The sequence below is a fragment of the Ranitomeya variabilis genome, chromosome 2, assembly GCF_051348905.1.
Source record: "Ranitomeya variabilis isolate aRanVar5 chromosome 2, aRanVar5.hap1, whole genome shotgun sequence".
NCBI classification, from domain to species: domain Eukaryota; kingdom Metazoa; phylum Chordata; class Amphibia; order Anura; family Dendrobatidae; genus Ranitomeya; species Ranitomeya variabilis.
This window is the reverse complement of record NC_135233.1, coordinates 148,717,365-148,741,321: the sequence shown is the minus strand read 5'-3', so window position 1 is coordinate 148,741,321 and position 23,957 is coordinate 148,717,365. Positions and strand designations below refer to the sequence as shown.

General features: G+C 45.5%; 1 protein-coding gene across 2 annotated transcripts in view; it reads right to left on the bottom strand.

Moving 5' to 3' along the window:
- The window catches only part of ADGB (androglobin), a 509,594-nt gene that overhangs the window by 69,750 nt on the left and 415,887 nt on the right, over positions 1-23,957 (bottom strand). For both annotated transcript variants that reach the window (XM_077283074.1, XM_077283075.1), the window contains exon 30: positions 5,893-6,086. In XM_077283074.1, the coding sequence (XP_077139189.1) occupies positions 5,893-6,086 (194 nt within the window). The remainder of the gene's footprint in view (positions 1-5,892; positions 6,087-23,957) is intronic.

Here is a 23,957-nt window from a genome sequence, read left to right as displayed (position 1 = left end):
TACAATCCATGTTAATGGCAGTATAATTATTTTCATTAAGCTTCACCTAGGCTGATTTACAACTCCTCAATGTCCTTCCTCCTGCTGCTGAGCTCTCACCCTGCTTTGTATAAGCTGCAGCTGTCAGTCAGGGAGTGGCGATTGAATGCACTAGGACCCATGATCGCTCTCATTCTTTAGCTGGCATCATGAAATAATCATTTTACTATGAACATTAAACAGACATTCTGATATGGATTTTCAAAGTTAATATCTCAGCCTCTTCAGATCTAAAATATCTGTTTACTAAAGTTTTAAGTTAGTATTATGAAATCTGGTGAAAGTATATCACTAGGCTGTCATATAACTCCGTGAGTGGGTGACAGCTGGCACCAAGGGACCCCATTGGCATTGATGAGCTGGTCACCTAGAACTTACATTCCTTTTTCTACTCAGGATCCAGTTAAACTCATTAGTTTACCAATTGGGTAGTGTTATTTAGGCAACTGTTTGGCAATGTTTATTTGGCCACCTTACAACATTGCACCTCAGAACATCCAAAAGAGGGCCAGGTAGCATTGCGGTCCATTCATTTTGAGGGTGCTAAGGAAATTAGCATTTCGACTTCCACCGTGATGGCATTAATGCTATAAGACATTCACGTGGGAAAAAGCCTTTAAGAGGTCAGAAGAGAGAATCTAAGAAAAAGTATCACTTTTATTACCTTAATCGCTCAACATCATAAGAAGTAATTTAAGAATCGGAAGTACAGATTTCAGTATTTTAAATTTGCTAGTACTGTGATTTCCTAACATATAAGTAAAAGCTCAACAGAGTGGTTTATTCACTTAAAGGGAACCTGTCAGTAGCACTACCCTGTACAAACAATGGTAGTGACCGATAGGGTAGTGTAAAACGTGAAAAATACCTAATAATGTTCCTACACTGGTGACACTGGCTCCAGCATCAGGGTGTTACAGAGAGAGGACACTACCAGCAGATGCCACCAGATCTCTTAAGAGGCAGGTGCTCAAAAACCCTTGAGTGACTGCAAAAGACCTGCAGCACGAATTGGTGGCAGTAGACACTGTAGTTTCCATTTTCACAGTAAGATGCCATGTAAACTATGAAGGAGAATCTGTCAGCACGTTTTGGTAATGTAAATCAAAAACATGGCTGTAATGTATTTGGTGAAGAAATCTGCGTTTTGGTTTTTCTTTAATCATCATTAGAAGTTTTCTGCTAATTAAATTTTAGTGCACTGGGGTCGGACTGTGCACTGGGTCTTCTCCTCCCTGTATGTGATTCCCTGACCCCTCCATTTTGCCTTCAGTTTTTAAATGACAGGTCACGACTGGGATTTCAAACAGAGGAGGCCGGTCATTCATAGACTTTAGAGTAGAGTAGGTATTGGTGTGCACTCAAGGTCACTGTAGAAGCGAGGTGCTGGTAGAACGGACCGTGGTGGTCCCTGAAATAAATAGCAAAAATTCACTGCACGCTCTAATGGAATGATTTGCAACCACCTGTGGAATTTTATTTTAGACAAAGAAAATAAGTGCCAAGTTACAAAAATTGGTCTAAAACCCAGTAAAGTAGAGACACCCGACGTTTCGTCCTTCCCAAGTCTTAATCATGATGTCTACTTGGGTTCAAATGGAATGGGAGCCAGGGTTAGGGAATAGCCGTATATAAGCTTCCATGCGGATAATGGCAGGCTGTAAATAAATGGTAACCTTTGGAGGATATGAAATGTACCAGGTAATGATAATAGGTGAGAGGCAACCTTAAGAGGCTTTGAATGGAGGCCCGGTAGAGCCTTGTGCAATAAAAAGCGTTGCTTTTTCTATGTGATATATTTTCCGTATCTGGTATGATAAGATATACGTGTTGTTTCGTACTTATAGTCAGAATAGTGCCAATCATTGTTGGCCAATGGTGGTAACTGCGTCCTGAGGCTGTAGAACCGTCCTCGATATGCTTGCACCCTGCTCCCTTGGCTGGAGTCTCACAGACTTTAGGCAGGCAGAGAGGCTGGACAATCCCAGACATGGAGAAGACCCAATGTACAGCCTGGCCCCTGTGCATGGAAATCTAAGCAGCAGAAAACTTCAAATGGTGATTACCCCCTTCCCGACATGTGCCATACGTTTCCGTAAACAGCAGTACAGGCATGGCGCACCGATCGTGCAGCCTCATGCTGAGCGCCGTGGCGATTGGATGCTGGTGTCAGCTCTGTGTGAGGGTTGACATCCTGCGGCAACACTCTCAAGCGCAGACATTTAACCCATCTGATGCCGCTGTCACTACTGATAGATGAGCATCGCGCAGGGAATCACGATCACGTTGTCCTGATGGTCTCCATGGAGACCCCAAGCCTCAAGATGGCTGCGGTGTCCTTGATGTCTTAGGATGGGACAATGTAAAAAAAGACAAAAATAAATTAAAAAGTGTAAAAAAATTAAAAAAATCTCCAAATAAAGAAAAAAAAAAATCAAAAATAAGCAATAAGAGTACACATATTTGGTATCACCATGTCCATAAAGACCCGCTCTATAAAACTGTCCCACTAGTTAAAGCCTTCAGTGAACACCGTAAAAAAAAAATTAAAAACGAGGCCAAAAAAATGCTTTATCATCAAACTGCCGAACAAAAAGTGCAATAAAACGCGATCAAAAAGACAAATGTAAATAAAAATGGTACCACTGAAAACGTCAGCTTGTCCCGCAAAAACTAGACGCCATACAGCTCCCTCAGCAGAAAAATGAAAAAGTTATAGCTCTCAGAATAAAGAGATGCAAAAATAATAATTTTTTCTATAAAATAGTTGTTATTGTGTAAAAGCGCCAAAACATAACAAAATATAAATTGGGTATCACGGTAATCGTACTGACCCAAACAATAAAGCTGCCTTACCAATTTTAACACATGCAGAATGGTATAAAAAAAAGCAATTCCTGAATTGCTGGTTTTTGTTCATTCTGTCTCGCAAAAATCGGAATAGAAAGAGATCAAAAAATGTCACGTGCCCAAAAATGGTACCAATAAAAATGTCAGCTCGTCCTGCAAAAACAAACCATAACATGACTCTGCCGGACAAAATATGGAAATATTATAGCTCTCAGAATATGGAAATGCAAAAACTAGTTTTCCCAATAAAAATTGTATTTTATTGTGTGTCAGAAGCCAAACATAAAAAAACCATATAAATCCAATATCGCTGCAATCACTTATACTGCATGAGGAACTACGTAAAAAATAAATAAAACCAATTCTACACATGCTATTGATTTTTTCATTCTGCCTCCCAAAATATCGCAGTAAGGCCTAATGCACATTTATCCTGTGCTCTGTGCTGGGCGCTTACACTGGGGTTTACGTGTAAATCTCTGAAATACGTGATTCAGATGGAACCTCTGGCAGAAGATTCCCTATAATGAGGCAGATGGAGGCACTGTGGCCGCCATAGGACCTGTGATCCAGCGGTGTCCGTCTTTTTAGGATTGCATAAAAGTGATGTCGGCCATAGTTATGTGCACTTCTGAAAAGAAGGAGACCGCTGAAGAGACGCCAAATGGAGTCTAGAGTAACTCTGTTCTGCCTCATTATTGTGAATGCATCCATCGGGGGGTTTCATCTGTTACGTCACTCAGAGATTTAGATGGATATCCCGATGTAAGTACTCAGAGTAGAGCGCCGGAAAAATGTGATCATAAATGTTGTGTAAAATGTTCCCAATAAAAGCTTCAAAAATTCAACTCACTCCATAAAAAAGCAAGTCCCCATTCAGGTCTGTCATCTGTTAATGAAAATATAGGGGATTCCATGTTACTGGTAGCACAAAGGCTCTGGAAAAGTGAAATGGCCCCTCGCTCCCCAAAAGAAATTCAGCAAATTCTCCGCTGCCAAATCCAAATGCCCCCCCTCCCTGCTGAGCCCCAGTGTGCCTAAACCACATTTAGAGCCCACATATTTGGCATTTCTGTAGTGATAATGGGAGCCCGCCTAAGTTACAGATGCGTGTCTCCAGAAGCATGAGGTGGGCATAACGTACTGGTCACTATAAAGGCAGTTTGCAATTTTCACTCCGCAATATCCACTGCTGCTTGTTTCTGGAAAACACCCATGGAGTCAACATCATCACTACACCTGTAGATAAATTCCTAAAGAGGTATAATTTCCAAATTGGGGCCACTTGAGGGGGGATTCTGCTTTTCTAGCACTAAGGGCTCATTTCCACATGCGAGGCACACATCCGTATCTCGCATGTGGAAACCAAGCTCTGGCGCCGGCACTTTGGAGCGGAGCTGTGCAGCTCCATGTGTTCCTATGCGGCCGCACGCTCCGCTCTGGAGTGCAGGCTCCACAGCTTGGTTTCCACATGCGAGATACGGACGTGTGCCTCGCATGTGGAAATGAGCCCTTAGGGGCTCTGTATATGGAGTCCGCAAACTGTTCTAGGAAAATCTGCGCTCCAGGAGGCAAATAGCACTATGTCTCTCCATATGGGTAAGCAGTGCTGTACAGCCACATATGGGGTATTTCTACATTCAGGAGAAATTGTGGAACAAATTTTGGTGCCATTTTTACAGTTTTCCCGTTGTTTCCAAAATGTGGTCACTTGTGGTGGGCTTCTGCTGTTATGACACTTAGGCGTTCTGTATATGGAGTCCGCAAATTATTCGATGAAAAGTTTTTCTTCAAGAGTCAAATGGCTCTCCTTCCCATCCAATTCTCGCTGGGTGGGTAAGCAGAACTGTACAGTCACATCTGGGATATCGACATGTTCCGCAGAAATTGTGAGAAAAATTTTGGTTCCAATTTTATCCAATTCCCTGAGTGAAAATGTAAAATTTGGGGCTAAAACTAAATTTTTGTGGTAGAAATGTAATTATTTTTGCTTCACTGCCCAATGGTATAACAGTCTGTGGCACAGTTGTGGTGTCAATATGATCACTGCACCCTTAAATAAATTCATTGAGAGGGGTAGTTTGTAAAGTGGGTCACTTATGATGGATTATACTGTTCTGGCACCTCAGAGGCTCTGACAATGGTTCATGGCACCCTCAAACCATAACAGCAACATCAGTACCATACTATGGTGCTCCTTCCCTTCTGGGCTTTCCACTGTGCCTGAAAGCAGTTCCCGATTACATGTAGGATATTGGCGCACTCAGGAGAAACTGCACAACAAACTGTGAGGTCCATTTTTTCCTATTAGTGCTTATAGAAACTAAAAACTTTGGGTTAAAACAACATTTTAATGGTAAAAATTTAATTATTCATTCTTCAAGCAATTGTATAAAATTCTGCGAGACACATGTGGTGTGAACATGCTGACTTCACCCCTAGATGAATTAATTGTGGGGCGTAGTTTGTAAAATGGTGTCACTAATGGAGGGGCTCTGCTGTTCTAGCACCTCAGGGGTTCTGCCAATGTGACATGGCAATCTCAAATCACTCCAGCAAAATCTATACCTCAATATGGCGCTCCTTCCCATCTGAGCTTTACAATGTGCCTCAACAGTAGTTTTGACTACATAAGGGATATTGGCGTACTCAGGAGAAACTGTGTAACAAATTATACCATTTGTTTTCTCCTGTTATCCATTTTGAAAATTAAAATTAAAAACTTGGGGCCAAAGCAACATTTTAGTGGAAAAAAAAATTAATTTTTCATTTACTCAGCCCAATGTTATATCAGTCAATGTTGACTGATATGTGGAACTATAAAGGAGGTGCACAGCACTCTTGTAGTAATAATAATAATAGGGTGCACAAGAAAGGTTTCAATCTGTATAAATGATGATAATCAGGTACTTAGCACTCCACATATATGATGCAAATAGACAGTTTGAAATAGGACAAAATTCAACCCAGAGGTGGATCTGAAGGTACTACAAAGTTACCTACCTGAGATTCAGGTCTTGAGGTAGGGGTTGACTGCAATCTCTCTCTATCTTTGTCCTTGCCAGACTTTTCTTTTTCGGATTTCTCTGCTGTTTTTTCTTTACCCTTTCTGGCTGTCTTTGGAGTGCTTGCAGATTTCAGGCTTTCTGAGCTATTTTGTGTCTCTGTTGTAATTTCCTCATTCTTTTCTGGATATACTACAAAATAGGAAAAAAAATCATGTTTGAAGTGGGAGGCACGGTTACTCAGTAGATAGAGCCTTAAAGTTATGGGGTCTTGGGTCCAAGTCCCACAAAGAACAACATCTGCAAGGAGTTTGTAGATTCGCCTTGAGTCTGTGTGGGCTTCCTCCCACGCTACAAATATATAGTGATAGGTAAGTTAGATTGTGAGACCTAACTGAGACAGTGATGATGTCTGTAAAGCGCTGTGGAAATTAATGGCATCACATAAGTGAGTACAATAAATAAAGTTAAATACACAAAATATATAAAATGGACATTAAATTAATTATATGCACTAGACTTCATTTTCATTATATTTAACCTCTTAATGAGTGCAGAGATTTTAGGCAGCTGCTTTAGAAACAACTCCACATTCTGTGTGACATTTTCCTTAAAGGCTTTTCCTCAAGTTCTTAAATTGTTCTAATTAGTTAGACAGCATGAAAATAAGCAAGTTTGCAATTGGCTTGCTTTTTCCTATCTGCTGTCATTCTCTTGCAATAACAGCTTTTATCTTCTATAGTGTAAAGCTGGTTTTGATGGAGCTTTGCCTCCAGACACTGGATGTGAGGGGTTAATTCTTAACATCCAAAAAACTCTCTCGAGCCCATTGATTTCTATACAACAGTTATTTGCCCACCTCCCTGTCTCCCTCTCATCTTCTGATGGAATGAGGTGACAAATCAGCAGCCTGCAGCTTTCAGAGCAGGTTTCCTAATCATGCTTCTCAGTGCTCACTCTTGTGCTCAGCTGTGTGCTTGTTCAAATGGCCGGTGTGTAACTGCAGTGATAGCAGTGTACTGTCCAGATCAAACCACTGACAGCTGAATGTGTTATAGCACAACTTTTGATCTTTATAGTGCTACTAATACTACAGTTCTACTGTTCACCAGAACCGTCACTCAAGGATGAGTGCCCGTCCTGTCAAAAGCCAAGAATTAAGGAAGCTAGAGAGACTGCAGAGTTGTGTGCTGCTCAAGAGGCAACTTGAGAGTACCCCTTTAAGTAAAGCGTATACATTATAGACAACGGCAGATCAATCTTTTTCTTGCTTATATAGACAATAATACAGAGAAGGTATCTACTGACCCAACACACTGCATTCCCTTTGATATAGACCTCTTGCCTGAAACAAAACCATTTTCAGTATGCCAAAGGCCGCAACCAAAAAGGACCCAAGAAAGCCCAAATCCACAGATTGTTTTTAACAATTATCTTCTATTGATCAGTGTAAGGAAAAAACAATTTGGCAGGTAATTATTGCAGAATGTGTGTAATGTGGAGAGTGGGTGTGCAACTTCTCTCCAGACAAAAGCAGGGTTTTCAGCTTTATCCCGAAGAGCCATTCAAAACATAATAAAAAGTTAATTGGCTTCTTGTGAAATTGATTCTAGCGTGTCTGGTTTAAATAGGAAATTAAATTCACACCACTAATAAGTTACAACTATATATTGTAAAATGATAAAAAAGAAATGAAATTTACTCTTCTAACTTGTTTATTGTGAATACTTTTTCTTTTTAATTAAAAATTCTAAAAAGTATTTGCTCTAAAATGTATGGGCACAGTAGGTGGCACTGTTACATAATTTACTTCCATCTTGTCAAAGGTAAAAATAAACATTTGTGTTTATTATTTTTATAATGCTATATGTACATGGTAAAATGTATCTTACTAATATATTGATGACATTGTTCTATTATTATAAGAATGTTTTTTATATAATGTCAGTATAAATTATATTCTGTTTTATTATATATCTATTTATATACATACTGTTAGGAGTCGAGTTTCCTCTGCTGCACAGGGGGAATCTCGAGCTGCTGCGGTCTCCCATTCTCCTTCGGCCACAGTGGAGCCTGCTCGGCGGAGACGTCGGTCCCAGCGTCTCACTGAGTCTGATTCAGTGCAAAGGGGTTTTGCTGCCTCTCCAGGCTCTGCTATTGTACCCTGCACTGATCTACGGCGAACAGGCTTTTCTGGGACTAAGTCCTGCTTTGCACATACTGAGCATGCCCAGGGTAAGATCTCTCAGTGGAGATCGAGGGTCACATGTTCAGGTACTGCAGCCAAGTCTATTGGTCTTTCTAGGAAGGTCCTGTAGGTACGCAGACTCAGTAGCAATCTCTCATTGGTCCTCTTCTTTAAGGTCCTGTACGTGCTGCAGCTATTTAAGACTCGCATGGCCGCACGGCCATGCGCTAGTATCTTCTAAAGTTACATGCTTTGCGCCACTGTGGTCATATGCGTGAATGTGTTCAGGGACCCGGCTGAAATAAGCCCTTAGAATGCTGGCATCTCCAGCGAGGAGTGTTGTGTGCATCCATGACCACTGACTGCTCTCTTCTAGGTAGTTAGCCTGTGTCTCCGTGAGAGTTAACAGGGCACAGAGCTTTGCTTTCTCGGCCGCTCTGTGAAGCTAACAGAGCTGGTTAATACCGCCATATAGTGCCGCCATTTACTTAGCGTCAGGATATTTCCTGCACGGTGGATCCCGGGTTGCGAACGCACCAATCACATCAATAAATATATTTGGTGCGTTCCGCAAACCCTAACAGTATACTAGCGCCAGGATGTGGCTAAGTAATGGCGGACGAACAGCGATTGCAGGGGTACATCCAGCTGCTGGAGGGCCAGTTGGCGTCTCTCGAGCGTGCAACCTCGGCGGTGGATGTTACCGCAATTGCTGTTCAGGCTGCTAGCGTGGCTGCTGCAGCTTTACCCACTGCCACCTCTGTTCCGACCTTATCCCACCTTCCGTTGCCTGAAAAATTCTCTGGGGACAGTAAGTCCTGTAGGGGATTCGTGAGCCAGTGCGGTATACATCTCGAGCTCCTGGCTGCAAGTTTTCCCACAGAGCGGGCAAAGGTGGGATTTGTAATTTCTCTCCTGTCGGACAGAGCTTTGGAGTGGGCTACGCCGCTGTGGGAGCGCAACGATCATGTGGTGCAGAGTGTTCCTCGGTTTCTGGGCACTCTGAAGCAGGTCTTCGTAGGACCTCAAGTCACCCATGATACGGCGCTCCAACTGCTGGCATTGAATCAGGGTTCGACCATGGTCAGCCAATTTGCCATTCTCTTCTGGACTTTAGCGTCTGAGTTGGAGTGGTCAGATAAAACCCTCATCCCAGTATTTTGGAGGGGGCTGGCTGACCATGTGAAGGACGCTTTGGCCACTAGGGAGATTCCCGCTACACTGGAGGCGCTCATATCTATATCAACTCGCATAGGCCTTCGTTTTCATGAGCGAGGGTTGGAGCGAGCCCAGTGTAAGCAGAGGTTTCGGCTGGCTCCCACCTTCGCCAGACCTTTGGAATCTCCGGTCCAGGCGCCCGAGTCACATGAGGCCATAGAGGGGTCGGGAGCGGGGTCTAAGTCCCAGGCCGCTCGTGCCCTTAAGGTCTGTCATGTTTGCCGGCAGTCCGGACATTTTGCCTCCAAGTGTCCGCAGCGGTCGAGGAAACGTCAGCGTCTAGTGGCAGTTCGAGGAGGTACATTAGACACAGCGACGTTTACCTCAAAATTGTCCTTCAAGGGGACAATTACCATAGGCCCATCCACTCTTATGGTAGAGCTTTGCGTGGACTCTGGGGCGAAGGGTAATTTTATGTCATCCGCTTTCGCTCAGCGACACGCAATACCCCTGGTGATGCTTGCCAAGCCAATAACCATTCGAGTGGTAAATGGGTCGACACTACCTTCACAGATTACACACCAAACCATCCCTTTCACTCTTTCTGTATCTCCATCACATCAGGAGATTATTTCTCTTTTGGTCCTTCCTGAGGGAGTTGATGAGGTCCTGTTGGGCATACCCTGGCTTCGTTTTCATTCTCCTCATATAGAGTGGTCCTCAGGGAAAATTTTGGGATGGAGTAAATCCTGTGAGGGTAGATGTCAGAGGGAGTGCGTTCAGGTTGCTACAACTGAGGTACCCGCAGATCTTTCCTCTCTCCCCAAGCACTATTGGCCTTATGTGGACGTGTTCTCCAAAAGGGCTGTGGAGACCCTTCCGCCTCACCGCCCCTATGACTGTCCTATCGATCTCTTGCCTGGTGCTGAGCCTCCCCGGGGTCGAGTCTATCCGTTATCTCTCCCGGAGACGGAGGCAATGTCTCAGTATATCCAAGAGAATCTGGCAAGAGGTTTTATTAGGAAGTCAGTGTCACCTGCAGGGGCTGGGTTCTTCTTCGTGCAGAAGAAGAGTGGAGAATTACGTCCATGCATTGACTACAGGGGTCTTAACGCCATCACCGTTAAAAACAAGTACCCACTACCCCTGGTATCTGAGCTCTTTGATAGGTTACGGGGAGCAAGGGTGTTTACTAAATTAGATTTGCAGGGTGCTTATAACCCGATTCGCATACGTGAGGGGGACGAGTGGAAGACGGCTTTTAACACCAGAGATGGGCACTATGTATATCTGGTGATGCCCTTCGGGCTCTGTAATGCCCCAGCCATTTTCCAAGACTTTGTGAACGACATCTTCCGGGAGATGCTCACCACCTCGGTCGTAGTCTATCTGGATGATATTCTCATCTACTCTCCAGATATTGACTCCCACCGGAGAGATGTTCGCAAAGTCTTCGACCTCTTACGGGCAAACTCTCTCTACGCCAAGTTGGAGAAGTGTGTGTTTGAGCAGGAGTCCTTGCCATTCCTTGGTTATATCATCTCTGCCCAGGGTTTGGCTATGGATCCTGCCAAACTACAGGCTGTGATGTACTGGCAGGAACCCCATTCTCTTAAAGCGGTGCAGCGCTTTATGGGGTTCATCAATTACTATCGCCAGTTCATTCCACACTTTTCAACTTTGGTAGCTCCCTTGGTTGCCCTCACCAAGAAGGGAGCAAATCCCAAGTTGTGGTCGGAGGATGTCTCCAAGGCATTCCTTTCGATTAAGTCACACTTCGCTAGCGCTCCTATTCTACATTGCCCCGATGTAGATAAGCCATTTATAATGGAGGTGGATGCCTCATCCGTTGGTGCTGGAGCAGTCATTTTCCAAAAGGATGCTCAAGGTCGGAAGCATCCTTGCTTCCTCTTCTCTAAGACCTTCACACCAGCGGAGAGGAATTATTCCATCAGGGACAGGGAGTTGCTAGCAATGAAGTTAGCTTTTTCTGAGTGGAGACACCTCTTAGAGGGAGCTCGCTTTCCATTCCAAGTATTCACTGACCACAAAAACTTGGTGTACATACAGACGGCCCAGCGGCTGAATTCTCGCCAGGCCAGATGGTCCCTGTTCTTCTCCCGGTTCCATATTACTCTCCATTTTCTCTCTGGGGAGAAGAACATTCGTGCCGACGCTCTCTCCCGCTCCCTAGTGTCATCTGAGGAGGAGGATGAGGAGCCTCGGCTTATTGTCCCCTCTGAGAGCCTGAGAACTGTGGCCCCGGTTTCGCTAGAGTCCGTGCCCCCGGGCAAGACTTTCGTACCAGCGAATTTGCGACCGGAGGTTCTCTCTTGGGCTCACTCATCCAGAGTGGGTGGACATTTTGGAACCAAGAGGACATCTGAGCTTTTAGCGAGGACGTACTGGTGGCCGCATATGGCCCGTGACATCGTGGACTATATTCGGGCGTGTGTCTCCTGCACCCAGAATCGGTCTTCATGGCAACGGCCTGCTGGGTTACTTTACCTCATGCCGGTGGCAGACAGGCCCTGGGAGATGGTCGCGATGGACTTTGTGGTTGGTTTGCCCAAGTCTCGCGGCTGTACCATCATATGGGTCATCACCGATCATTTCTCGAAAATGGTGCATTTGGTGCCGCTACCACGGTTACCATCTGCAAGGGCCTTGGCGGCATTGTTCATCAAACATATTTTCCGCTTACATGGAATGCCTGATAAAGTTGTCAGCGACCGGGGTCCCCAGTTTGCGTCTCGGTTTTGGAGAGAGCTCTGCCGTTTACTCAGCATAGAGCTGAATCTCTCCTCTGCATATCATCCCGAGACGAATGGGTTGGTAGAGAGAACCAATCAGACTCTGGTGACATAATTACGACATTTTGTCTCTGCTAGGCAGGATGACTGGGCATCTTTGCTACCTTGGGCGGAATTTGCCTTGAACAACGCCGTAGCCGATTCCACTGGTCAGACTCCTTTTCTCCTTAATTACGGCCAGCATCCGCGTGTCCCTGTGCCCATGCCCGTGTCATCCACCGATTCTAGGTTGGCAGACTGGGCAGTGGAGGCACGTGACATCTGGGACCGCACACAGGATGCTATCCGGGCCTCCAAGGAGAGAATGAGGGTCTCGGCTGATACACACCGGCGCCCCGCTTCGACCTTTGCTCCTGGCGACTTAGTGTGGTTCTCCGCCCGTAACATCAGGCTGCGAGTTGAGTCCACTAAGTTTGCACCTCGCTACATTGGCCCGTTAAAGGTTCTGGAACAGGTGAACCCTGTGGTCTACCGTTTGGCTATTCCTCTACGCCTTGGTATCACCGATACCTTTCACGTTTCCCTCTTAAAGCCCGTTCATTTGTCCCGGTTTTCTGAGTCATCTGCCAGGACATCGGGTTCATCCACGGATGAGTTTGAGGTGAATGCTATCGTGGGGTGCAAGGTGGTACGTGGCAAGAAATTTTATCTGGTGGATTGGAAGGGTCACGGTCCAGAGGATAGAACCTGGGAGCCTGTGGAGCACATTCGGGCTCCGCTGCTCATTGCAGCTTTTGAGCGTAGCGAGGCTCAAGGAGGGGGGGCCCTAGGAGGGGGGTAATGTTTGGAGTCGAGTTTCCTCTGCTGCACAGGGGGAATCTCGATCCGTCCCTGCTGCGGTCTCCCATTCTCCTTCGGCCGCAGTGGAGCCTGCTCAGCAGAGACGTCGGTCCCAGCGTCTCACTGAGTCTGATTCAGTGCAAAGGGGTTTTGCTGCCTCTCCAGGCTCTGCTATTTGTACCCTGCACTGATCTACGGCGAACAGGCTTTTCTGGGACTAAGTCCTGCTTTGCACATACTGAGCATGCCCAGGGTAAGATCTCTCAGTGGAGATCGAGGGTCACATGTTCAGGTACTGCAGCCAAGTCTATTGGTCTTTCTAGGAAGGTCCTGTAGGTACGGAGACTCAGTAGCAATCTCTCATTGGTCCTCTTCTTTAAGGTCCTGTACGTGCTGCAGCTATTTAAGACTCGCATGGCCGCACGGCCATGCGCTAGTATCTTCTAAAGTTACATGCTTTGCGCCACTGTGGTCATATGCGTGAATGTGTTCAGGGACCCGGCTGAAATAAGCCCCTAGAATGCTGGCACCTCCGGCGAGGAGATTGTGTATGAGAGTATTCAGGGACCCGGCTGAAATAAGCCCTTAGAATGCTGGCACCTCCGGCGAGGAGTGTTGTGTGCATCCATGACCACTGACTGCTCTCTTCTGGGTAGTTAGCCTGTGTCTCTGTGAGAGTTAACAGGGCACAGAGCTTTGCTTTCTCGGCCGCTCTGTGAAGCTAACAGAGCTGGTTAATACCGCCATATAGTGCCGCCATTTACTTAGCGGCAGGATATTTACTGCACGGTGGATCCCGGGTTGCGAACGCACCAATCACATCAATAAATATATTCGGTGCGTTCCGCAAACCCTAACAGTATACTAGCGCCAGGATCTGGCTAAGTAATGGCGGATGAACAGCGATTGCAGGGGTACATCCAGCTGCTGGAGGGCCAGTTGGCGTCTCTCGAGCGTGCAACCTCGGCGGTGGATGTTACCGCAATTGCTGTTCAGGCTGCTAGCGTGGCTGCTGCAGCTTTACCCACTGCCACCTCTGTTCCGACCTTATCCCACCTTCCGTTGCCTGAAAAATTCTCTGGGGACAGTAAGTCCTGTAGGGGATTCGTGAGCCAGTGCGGTATACATCTCGAGCTCCTGGCTGCAAGTATTCCCACAGAGCGGGCAAAGGTGGGATTTGTAATTTCTCTCCTGTCGGACAGAGCTTTGGAGTGGGCTACGCCGCTGTGGGAGCGCAACGATCATGTGGTGCAGAGTGTTCCTCGGTTTCTGGGCACTCTGAAGCAGGTCTTCGTAGGACCTCAAGTCACCCATGATACGGCGCTCCAACTGCTGGCATTGAATCAGGGTTCGACCATGGTCAGCCAATTTGCCATTCTCTTCTGGACTTTAGCGTCTGAGTTGGAGTGGTCAGATAAAACCCTCATCCCAGTATTTTGGAGGGGGCTGGCTGACCATGTGAAGGACGCTTTGGCCACTAGGGAGATTCCCGCTATACTGGAGGAGCTCATATCTATATCAACTCGCATAGGCCTTCGTTTTCATGAGCGAGGGTTGGAGCGAGCCCAGTGTAAGCAGAGGTTTCGGCTGGCTCCCACCTTCGCCAGACCTTTGGAATCTCCGGTCCAGGCGCCCGAGTCACATGATATACCAAAGGAGAACACCTCATATATATAAATGAAGAAAAAACATCAGGAGGGATAATACCTTCACTCAAGCATGTATACCAAAAAGATAGAGATACCAGAAGGAGCAGTTCCCAATATAACAATTTTTATTAATTACAAAAATAGTGATAACACATAACACGTATCATATAAAGACCATCATCAGAGATACAAATCAGGTGGTAAAGCCACCCATGGCACGGTGGATGCTAAGATAAAAAGGCAGAAGCGACGGGACCCAATAACTAGACCACAGATCAAATGGCACACAATATTATGCTTCAAACAAAAGGCCTAGATAAATCCATTTGTGTAGATAAGCCTAAAAGATCACACAGGTAATGGGATAGGCCTATAATAAGATAATGGGGCTCACACCCACTATTGCACAAATCCCTAAGGCCTAAAATAGCAGAACTGATCACAGTAAAATACAACTAATCTAATCAACACACATTACCTGCAGTCATAATGGTCTAGATGTGATCCCGTCACGTTGGAAACCTCGACGCGCGTTTCACCACTCCGCCGGTGGTTTCGTCAGGAGTTTCCTGACGAAACCACCGGCGGAGTGGTGAAACACGCGTCGAGGTTTCCAACGTGACGGGATCACATCTAGACCATTATGACTGCAGGTAATGTGTGTTGATTAGATTAGTTGTATTTTACTGTGATCAGTTCTGCTATTTTAGGCCTTAGGGATTTGTGCAATAGTGGGTGTGAGCCCCATTATCTTATTATAGGCCTATCCCATTACCTGTGTGATCTTTTAGGCTTATCTACACAAATGGATTTATCTAGGCCTTTTGTTTGAAGCATAATATTGTGTGCCATTTGATCTGTGGTCTAGTTATTGGGTCCCGTCGCTTCTGCCTTTTTATCTTAGCATCCACCGTGCCATGGGTGGCTTTACCACCTGATTTGTATCTCTGATGATGGTCTTTATACGATACGTGTTATGTGTTATCACTATTTTTGTAATTAATAAAAATTGTTATATTGGGAACTGCTCCTTCTGGTATCTCTATCTTTTTGGCCCGAGTCACATGAGGCCATAGAGGGGTCGGGAGCGGGGTCTAAGTCCCAGGCCGCTCGTGCCCTTAAGGTCTGTCATGTTTGCCGGCAGTCCGGACATTTTGCCTCCAAGTGTCCGCAGCGGTCGAGGAAACGTCAGCGTCTAGTGGCAGTTCGAGGAGGTACATTAGACACAGCGACGTTTACCTCAAAATTGTCCTTCAAGGGGACAATTACCATAGGCCCATCCACTCTTATGGTAGAGCTTTGCATGGACTCTGGGGCGAAGGGTAATTTTAGGTCATCCGCTTTCGCTCAGCGACACGCAATACCCCTGGTGATGCTTGCCAAGCCAATAACCATTCGAGTGGTAAATGGGTTGACACTACCTTCACAGATTACACACCAAACCATCCCTTTCACTCTTTCTGTATCTCCATCACATCAGGAGATTATTTCTCTTTTGGTCCTTCCTGAGGGAGTTGATGAGGTCCTGTTGGGCATACCCTGGCTTCGTTTTCATTCTCCTCATATAGAGTGGTCCTCAGGGAAAATTTTGGGATGGAGTAAATCCTGTGAGGGTAGATGTCAGAGGGAGTGCGTTCAGGTTGCTACAACTGAGGTACCCGCAGATCTTTCCTCTCTCCCCAAGCACTATTGGCCTTATGTGGACGTGTTCTCCAAAAGGGCTGCGGAGACCCTTCCGCCTCACCGCCCCTATGACTGTCCTATCGATCTCTTGCCTGGTGCTGAGCCTCCCCGGGGTCGAGTCTATCCGTTATCTCTCCCGGAGACGGAGGCAATGTCTCAGTATATCCAAGAGAATCTGGCAAGAGGTTTTATTAGGAAGTCAGTGTCACCTGCAGGGGCTGGGTTCTTCTTCGTGCAGAAGAAGAGTGGAGAATTACGTCCATGCATTGACTACAGGGGTCTTAACGCCATCACCGTTAAAAACAAGTACCCACTACCCCTGGTATCTGAGCTCTTTGATAGGTTACGGGGAGCAAGGGTGTTTACTAAATTAGATTTGCGGGGTGCTTATAACCTGATTCGCATCCGTGAGGGGGACGAGTGGAAGACGGCTTTTAACACCAGAGATGGGCACTATGTATATCTGGTGATGCCCTTCGGGCTCTGTAATGCCCCAGCCATTTTCCAAGACTTTGTGAACGACATCTTCCGGGAGATGCTCACCACCTCGGTCGTAGTCTATCTGGATGATATTCTCATCTACTCTCCAGATATTGACTCCCACCGGAGAGATGTTTGCAAAGTCTTCGACCTCTTACGGGCAAACTCTCTCTACGCCAAGTTGGAGAAGTGTGTGTTTGAGCAGGAGTCCTTGCCATTCCTTGGTTATATCATCTCTGCCCAGGGTTTGGCTATGGATCCTGCCAAACTACAGGCTGTGATGTACTGGCAGGAACCCCATTCTCTTAAAGCGGTGCAGCGCTTTATGGGGTTCATCAATTACTATCGCCAGTTCATTCCACACTTTTCAACTTTGGTAGCTCCCTTGGTTGCCCTCACCAAGAAGGGAGCAAATCCCAAGTTGTGGTCGGAGGATGTCTCCAAGGCATTCCTTTCGATTAAGTCACACTTCGCTAGCGCTCCTATTCTACATTGCCCCGATGTAGATAAGCCATTTATAATGGAGGTGGATGCCTCATCCGTTGGTGCTGGAGCAGTCATTTTCCAAAAGGATGCTCAAGGTCGGAAGCATCCTTGCTTCTTCTTCTCTAAGACCTTCACACCAGCGGAGAGGAATTATTCCATCAGGGACAGGGAGTTGCTAGCAATGAAGTTAGCTTTTTCTGAGTGGAGACACCTCTTAGAGGGAGCTCGCTTTCCATTCCAAGTATTCACCGACCACAAAAACTTGGTGTACATACAGACGGCCCAGCGGCTGAATTCTCGCCAGGCCAGATGGTCCCTGTTCTTCTCCCGGTTCCATATTACTCTCCATTTTCTCTCTGGGGAGAAGAACATTCATGCCGACGCTCTCTCCCGCTCCCTAGTGTCATCTGAGGAGGAGGATGAGGAGCCTCGGCTTATTGTCCCCTCTGTGACCCTGAGAACTGTGGCCCCGGTTTCGCTAGAGTCCGTGCCCCCGGGCAAGACTTTCGTACCAGCGAATTTGCGACCGGAGGTTCTCTCTTGGGCTCACTCGTCCAGAGTGGGTGGACATTTTGGAACCAAGAGGACATCTGAGCTTTTGGCGAGGACGTACTGGTGGCCGCATATGGCCCGTGACGTCGGGGACTATATTCGGGCGTGTGTCTCCTGCACCCAGAATCGGTCTTCACGGCAACGGTCTGCTGGGTTACTTTACCTCATGCCGGTGGCAGACAGGCCCTGGGAGATGGTCGCGATGGACTTTGTGGTGGGTTTGCCCAAGTCTCGCGGCTGTACCATCATTTGGGTCATCACCGATCATTTCTCGAAAATGGTGCATTTGGTGCCGCTACCACGGTTACCTTCTGCAAGGGCCTTGGCGGCATTGTTCATCAAACATATTTTCCACTTACATGGAATGCCTGATAAAGTTGTCAGCGACCGGGGTCCCCAGTTTGCGTCTCGGTTTTGGAGAGAGCTCTGCCGTTTACTCAGCATAGAACTGAATCTCTCCTCTGCATATCATCCCGAGACGAATGGGTTGGTAGAGAGAACCAATCAGACTCTGGTGACATACTTACGACATTTTGTCTCTGCTAGGCAGGATGACTGGGCATCTTTGCTACCTTGGGCGGAATTTGCCTTGAACAACGCCGTAGCCGATTCCACTGGTCAGACTCCTTTTCTCCTTAATTACGGCCAGCATCCGCGTGTCCCTGTGCCCATGCCCGTGCCATCCACCGATTCTAGGGTGGCAGACTGGGCAGTGGAGGCACGTGACATCTGGGACCGCACACAGGATGCTATCCGGGCCTCCAAGGAGAGAATGAGGGTCTCGGCTGATACACACCGGCGCCCCGCTTCGACCTTTGCTCCTGGCGACTTAGTGTGGTTCTCCGCCCGTAACATCAGGCTGCGAGTTGAGTCCACTAAGTTTGCGCCTCGCTACATTGGCCTGTTAAAGGTTCTGGAACAGGTGAACCCTGTGGTCTACCGTTTGGCTATTCCTCTACGCCTTGGTATCACCGATACCTTTCACGTTTCCCTCTTAAAGCCCGTTCATTTGTCCCGGTTTTCTGAGTCATCTGCCGGGACATTGGGTTCATCCACGGATGAGTTTGAGGTGAATGCTATCGTGGGGTGCAAGGTGGTACGTGGCAAGAAATTTTATCTGGTGGATTGGAAGGGTCACGGTCCAGAGGATAGAACCTGGGAGCCTGTGGAGCACATTCGGGCTCCGCTGCTCATTGCAGCTTTTGAGCGTAGCGAGGCTCAAGGAGGGGGGGGGCCCTAGGAGGGGGGTAATGTTCGGAGTCGAGTTTCCTCTGCTGCACAGGGGGAATCTCGATCCGTCCCTGCTGCGGTCTCCCATTCTCCTTCGGCCGCAGTGGAGCCTGCTCAGCAGAGACGTCGGTCCCAGCGTCTCACTGAGTCTGATTCAGTGCAAAGGGGTTTTGCTGCCTCTCCAGGCTCTGCTATTGTACCCTGCACTGATCTACGGCGAGCAGGCTTTTCTGGGACTAAGTCCTGCTTTGCACACACTGAGCATGCCCAGGGTAAGATCTCTCAGTGGAGATCGAGGGTCACATGTTCAGGTACTGCAGCCAAGTCTATTGGTCTTTCTAGGAAGGTCCTGTAGGTACGCAGACTCAGTAGCAATCTCTCATTGGTCCTCTTCTTTAAGGTCCTGTACGTGCTGCAGCTATTTAAGACTTGCATGGCCGCACGGCCATGCGCTAGTATCTTCTAAAGTTACATGCTTTGCGCCACTGTGGTCATATGCGTGAATGTGTTCAGGGACCTGGCTGAAATAAGCCCTTAGAATGCTGGCACCTCCGGCGAGGAGTGTTGTGTGCATCCATGACCACTGACTGCTCTCTTCTGGGTACTTAGCCTGTGTCTCTGTGAGAGTTAACAGGGCACAGAGCTTTGCTTTCTCGGCCGCTCTGTGAAGCTAACAGAGCTGGTTAATACCGCCATATAGTGCCGCCATTTACTTAGCGGCAGGATATTTCCTGCACGGTGGATCCCGGGTTGCGAACGCACCAATCACATCAATAAATATATTCGGTGCATTCCGCAAACCCTAACACATACATACATCTATTTTTATATATATATTATATTTCTATTTTATATTCATTATATTCATAGTCACCTAAGAAAAAGTAAGATGGAAAACATATATACAAAATATTTGTCTCTTTGTACTATACTGTGTTTTGTTAAGGAAAAGGAAAGCAGACAAAAAAAGATGACCTGGGACCTGCTAGCAGAAGCTCCACCACCATTACCAGCCGTCCGGTCAGTAGTGTTAATGAAGGTCACAATCGGTCTTCTTTCCCTCTGGCATGCATTAGTGAAGAAGAAGAAGAGCAGGTGTTGTGGAATTTACAACTATTGGCGACATCACTTCCCTCCCATATTCATGACTCTTCACATATTATCCATCAATTGGAGGGTCTTACTGTGCCTGAAAATACTCTTTTATTCACTCTTGATGTTGAGTTACTATACTCAAAGGTGGCACATTGTGATGAATTTCAAGCTGTTTTCCATTTTTTGAGCTTTCATGAACCAGACAAGAATATGTTGCATTCATTCATTATCAACTTATCTTACTTTCATTTGTTCTTCATTATAATTATTTGGTCTTTGATCGTTCTTTTATCAACAAGTCTCTGGTACTGTCATGAGTGCACGGTGTGCCCCCTCTTATATTCTTTTTTAAAGTTGGTGGGAGGAGGTCTCTGTGAACCCCTATAGTCTCTTTCAGCCTTATATGCTTAAAGGGAACCTGTCACCCCCCCCCCCCCCAGGCGGCTGGCGCTGCCCTTCGTCTCCCATCACATGATGGGAACTTACAGCGCAGGCGTCGGAGACGTTAATGAAGGAAGTGGAGGTGGCGCCCAGAGGCCCTGAGTGATGGCTGGGAGGCATTTGTGTCAGGGGGGGAAAAAACATGCCCCTCCTGTCAAACTGCAGGTATGAGGGGCAAATTCTAAAAACGAATAGTTCAGCTTTGGCAGGGACCCCAACTAAAAGAGCCACCTTGACAGAATGCAGCATTAGTGCTGCACAAGATGGCTTTTTTAGTTAAAAACGCCTGGGGGGGTGACAGGTTCCCTTTAAGTGGTTTAGGTATATAGATGATGCCTTCTTCCTTTGGACAGAATCATTGGAAGAATGCCATGAATGTATTACTTACCTGAATAGTAATTATCTTAACCCCTTCACCCCGGAGCTTTTTTTGTTTTTTCATTTTCGTTTTTCGCTCCCCTCCTTCCCAGAGCCATAACTTTTTTATTTTTCTGTAAATATGGCCATGTGAGGGCTTATTTTTTGCGGGACAAGATGTACTTTTGAATGATACCATTGGTTTTACCATGTCGTGTATTACAAAACAGGAAAAAAATTAAAGTCCGATGAAATTGCAAAAAAAGTGCAATCTCACACTTGTTTTTTGTTTGGCTTTTTTGCTAGGTTCACCAAATGCTAAAACTAACCTGCCATTATGATTCTCCAGGTCATTACAAGTTCATAGACAGCAAACATGTCTAGGTTCTCTTTTATCTAAGTGGTAAAAATAAATTCCAAAGTTTGCTAAAAAAAAAATAAAAAAAAGTTGCGCCATTTTCCGATACCTGTAGCGTCTCCATTTTTCATGATCTGGGGTCGGTTGAGGGCTTATTTTTTGCGTGCTGAGCTGGCGTTTTTAATGGTATCATTTTGGTGCAGATACGTTCTTTTGATCGCCTGTTATTGCCTTTTAATGCAATGTCGCAGCGACCAAAAAAATGTAATTTTGGAGTTTTGATTTTTTTTCTCGCTACGCCATTTAGCGATCAGGTTAATCCTTTGTTTTTATTGATAGATCGGGCGATTCTGAACGCGGCAATACCAAATATGTCTAGGTTTCATTTTTTTTTATTTTGATTGGGGCGAAATGGGGGTGATTTGAACTAACTTTTATATATTTTTTATACTTTTAAACACTTTTTTTTATTTTGGCATGCTTTGGCGTACTATTCCGTCAGCTGGCAGACAGGGGTTAATATACATCTTACTGCTCATATTTATGAGATTATGATTGCATTTTTGGATTTGCAGATACAAAATAAACAATGGCTGAAATTCTACTAATCATTTTTGGGAGGATGCAGCTACCAATTAAATTTACTTCATTTTTCAAGTTTCCTTCCGCCACATCAGGTAGGAAGTGCTATACCTACTGGCCAGTTCTTGAGACAAATTGGTTCTTTCTGAAATTATTTCTATCTAGAAGCACTATATCTAACCAGACGACTAACAGATAGAAATGTCTTCCGCAATTAGTGGCATCTCAAGCCTGTATACAAGTAAAGAGGAAGGACTAAACATCATAATTTGTTACAAAAATACATTCGTGGACAAGACTGTAAAGTGTGACTCATCACCTCTTTGATCAGTGTTCTGACATCAAATGATGAAAAATCGTTGGGACATCCTTAAATCTTATCTCAGGTTCAAAAACAGGATATTTCGGATTTCCCTCAAATAACAGCACATCATGCACCAAATTTTAAAAATAGACATATTTATATTAACTTTATGAAACCCACTTTTGCATTGTAAATAGGCATTACATTGGAGGATTCTTTATAATGGAATATTTTTCAATATATGCCATCAGTTTCTACAACATCCCAATAAGTACAGTATCAGAGCTGCCAATAAAATCATACATGAATTGTCAATGTAAGAATGTCATTTATGTGTTGATATGTTCTTGCCCTAAGATCTAAGTAGGTCACACCATGCAGGAATTAAGAAAACAAATCCCACACCATATTTCTACTACTGGACTGGCCTCTAAACACAAAGCTGCTGATACTGCACTTTCTTTTGTGGCTGCTCATTTTTCAGTTAGTGAGGTTCTCATGCTTCGTGGTGTGGAGGGGGCTTTATGTGGTGCTCTGCTTCGCTTTTCATACTGATGGCTCATAACAGGTCACTAATCCCTCTTTGACCTGCCCCCTATTTTACATAATGAAAATTATATGTGTTGAACAAAAAAAATTACATTCAGCAGGCAGGCACCGGCAGCGCTGCAGCATGAACCGTTCATTGTCCTTAGGGATAGGACCATAACTATCCCTGCTCTCAAAGGTACCTCTAAAGGTGAGGAGGTCTGGGCCACTAGTCTAACTGTTCTACTGTTAAACTTTTATACTCTAAGCTGTCTCCTCCTCTCCAGGAGGCATGGGACAGAAATGCTATTATATAATCACGTAAGACAAACAGGCATAGAGGTATATAAGGAAAGCTAGGAATGTACAATATTTTACCCTGATAACAGCAACAACAAAAAATATAATAATTATAATGTAAAAATGAAGACCCATATATCCCCAAAAAGAGCCATTTTTTTAATACGTGAACAAGAAAATTCACAGTCATTTATAGTCATTAAAAGTGCATGAATGATAAAACCGATAAATGTGCCCGTTCAGAAACTGGGGTCGATGGCCTGGTCATAAACTGGCTAATGTTGGTAAATATAAAGTAATGCGACTAGGCCGCAGTAATTGTATTGATATTAAAAAAAACAAAAGATTTTACAAAATTATTTTTGCAGGTGGTAATAATTACAGATGTGCGGACCACTGGATGTTTGTGGACCTCATTCGCATGAATGGGGGGCCGAACATCCAGTGTTTGCCACGCTATCATGTGCATGACAGCGTGGCAAACACTTATTCTGATCGGCGGTAATATCTGTTATGATCCTTAGTGGCTGAGGATCACGAATAGACCAGCAAGTGAATAAACTAAGGACAAGCTCTAGGGAGATGGTAACTGGACTGATCGCAAATCTGAACCTATCCAACTCAACTAGAGGTAGCCGGTGAACGTGCCTAAAAAATTCCTAGACGTCTCGAGCCAGCCTGAGGAACTAGCTACCCCTAAAGAGAAAGAAAGACCTCGCTTGCCTCCAGAGAAATAATCCCCAAAGATATAGAAGCCCCCAACAAATATTAACGGTGAAGTAAGAAGAAGGCACATACGTAGGAATGAAATCAGATTCAGCAAAAGAGGCCCACTAGTACTAGAAAGCAGAAAATAGAGCAGGGGTCTATGCGATCAATAAAAAACCCTTACAAAATATCCATCCTGAGATTTCAAGAACCCACGCACCAACTAATGGTGTGTGGGGAGAAACTCAGTCCACTAGAGCATCCAGCAAGCGAGGGAATCATATTTTAGCAAGCTGGACAAGAAAACATGATAAACACTGCTGATCAAAAAATGAGCAAACAAAACTTAGCTTGTCCTGGATGGACTG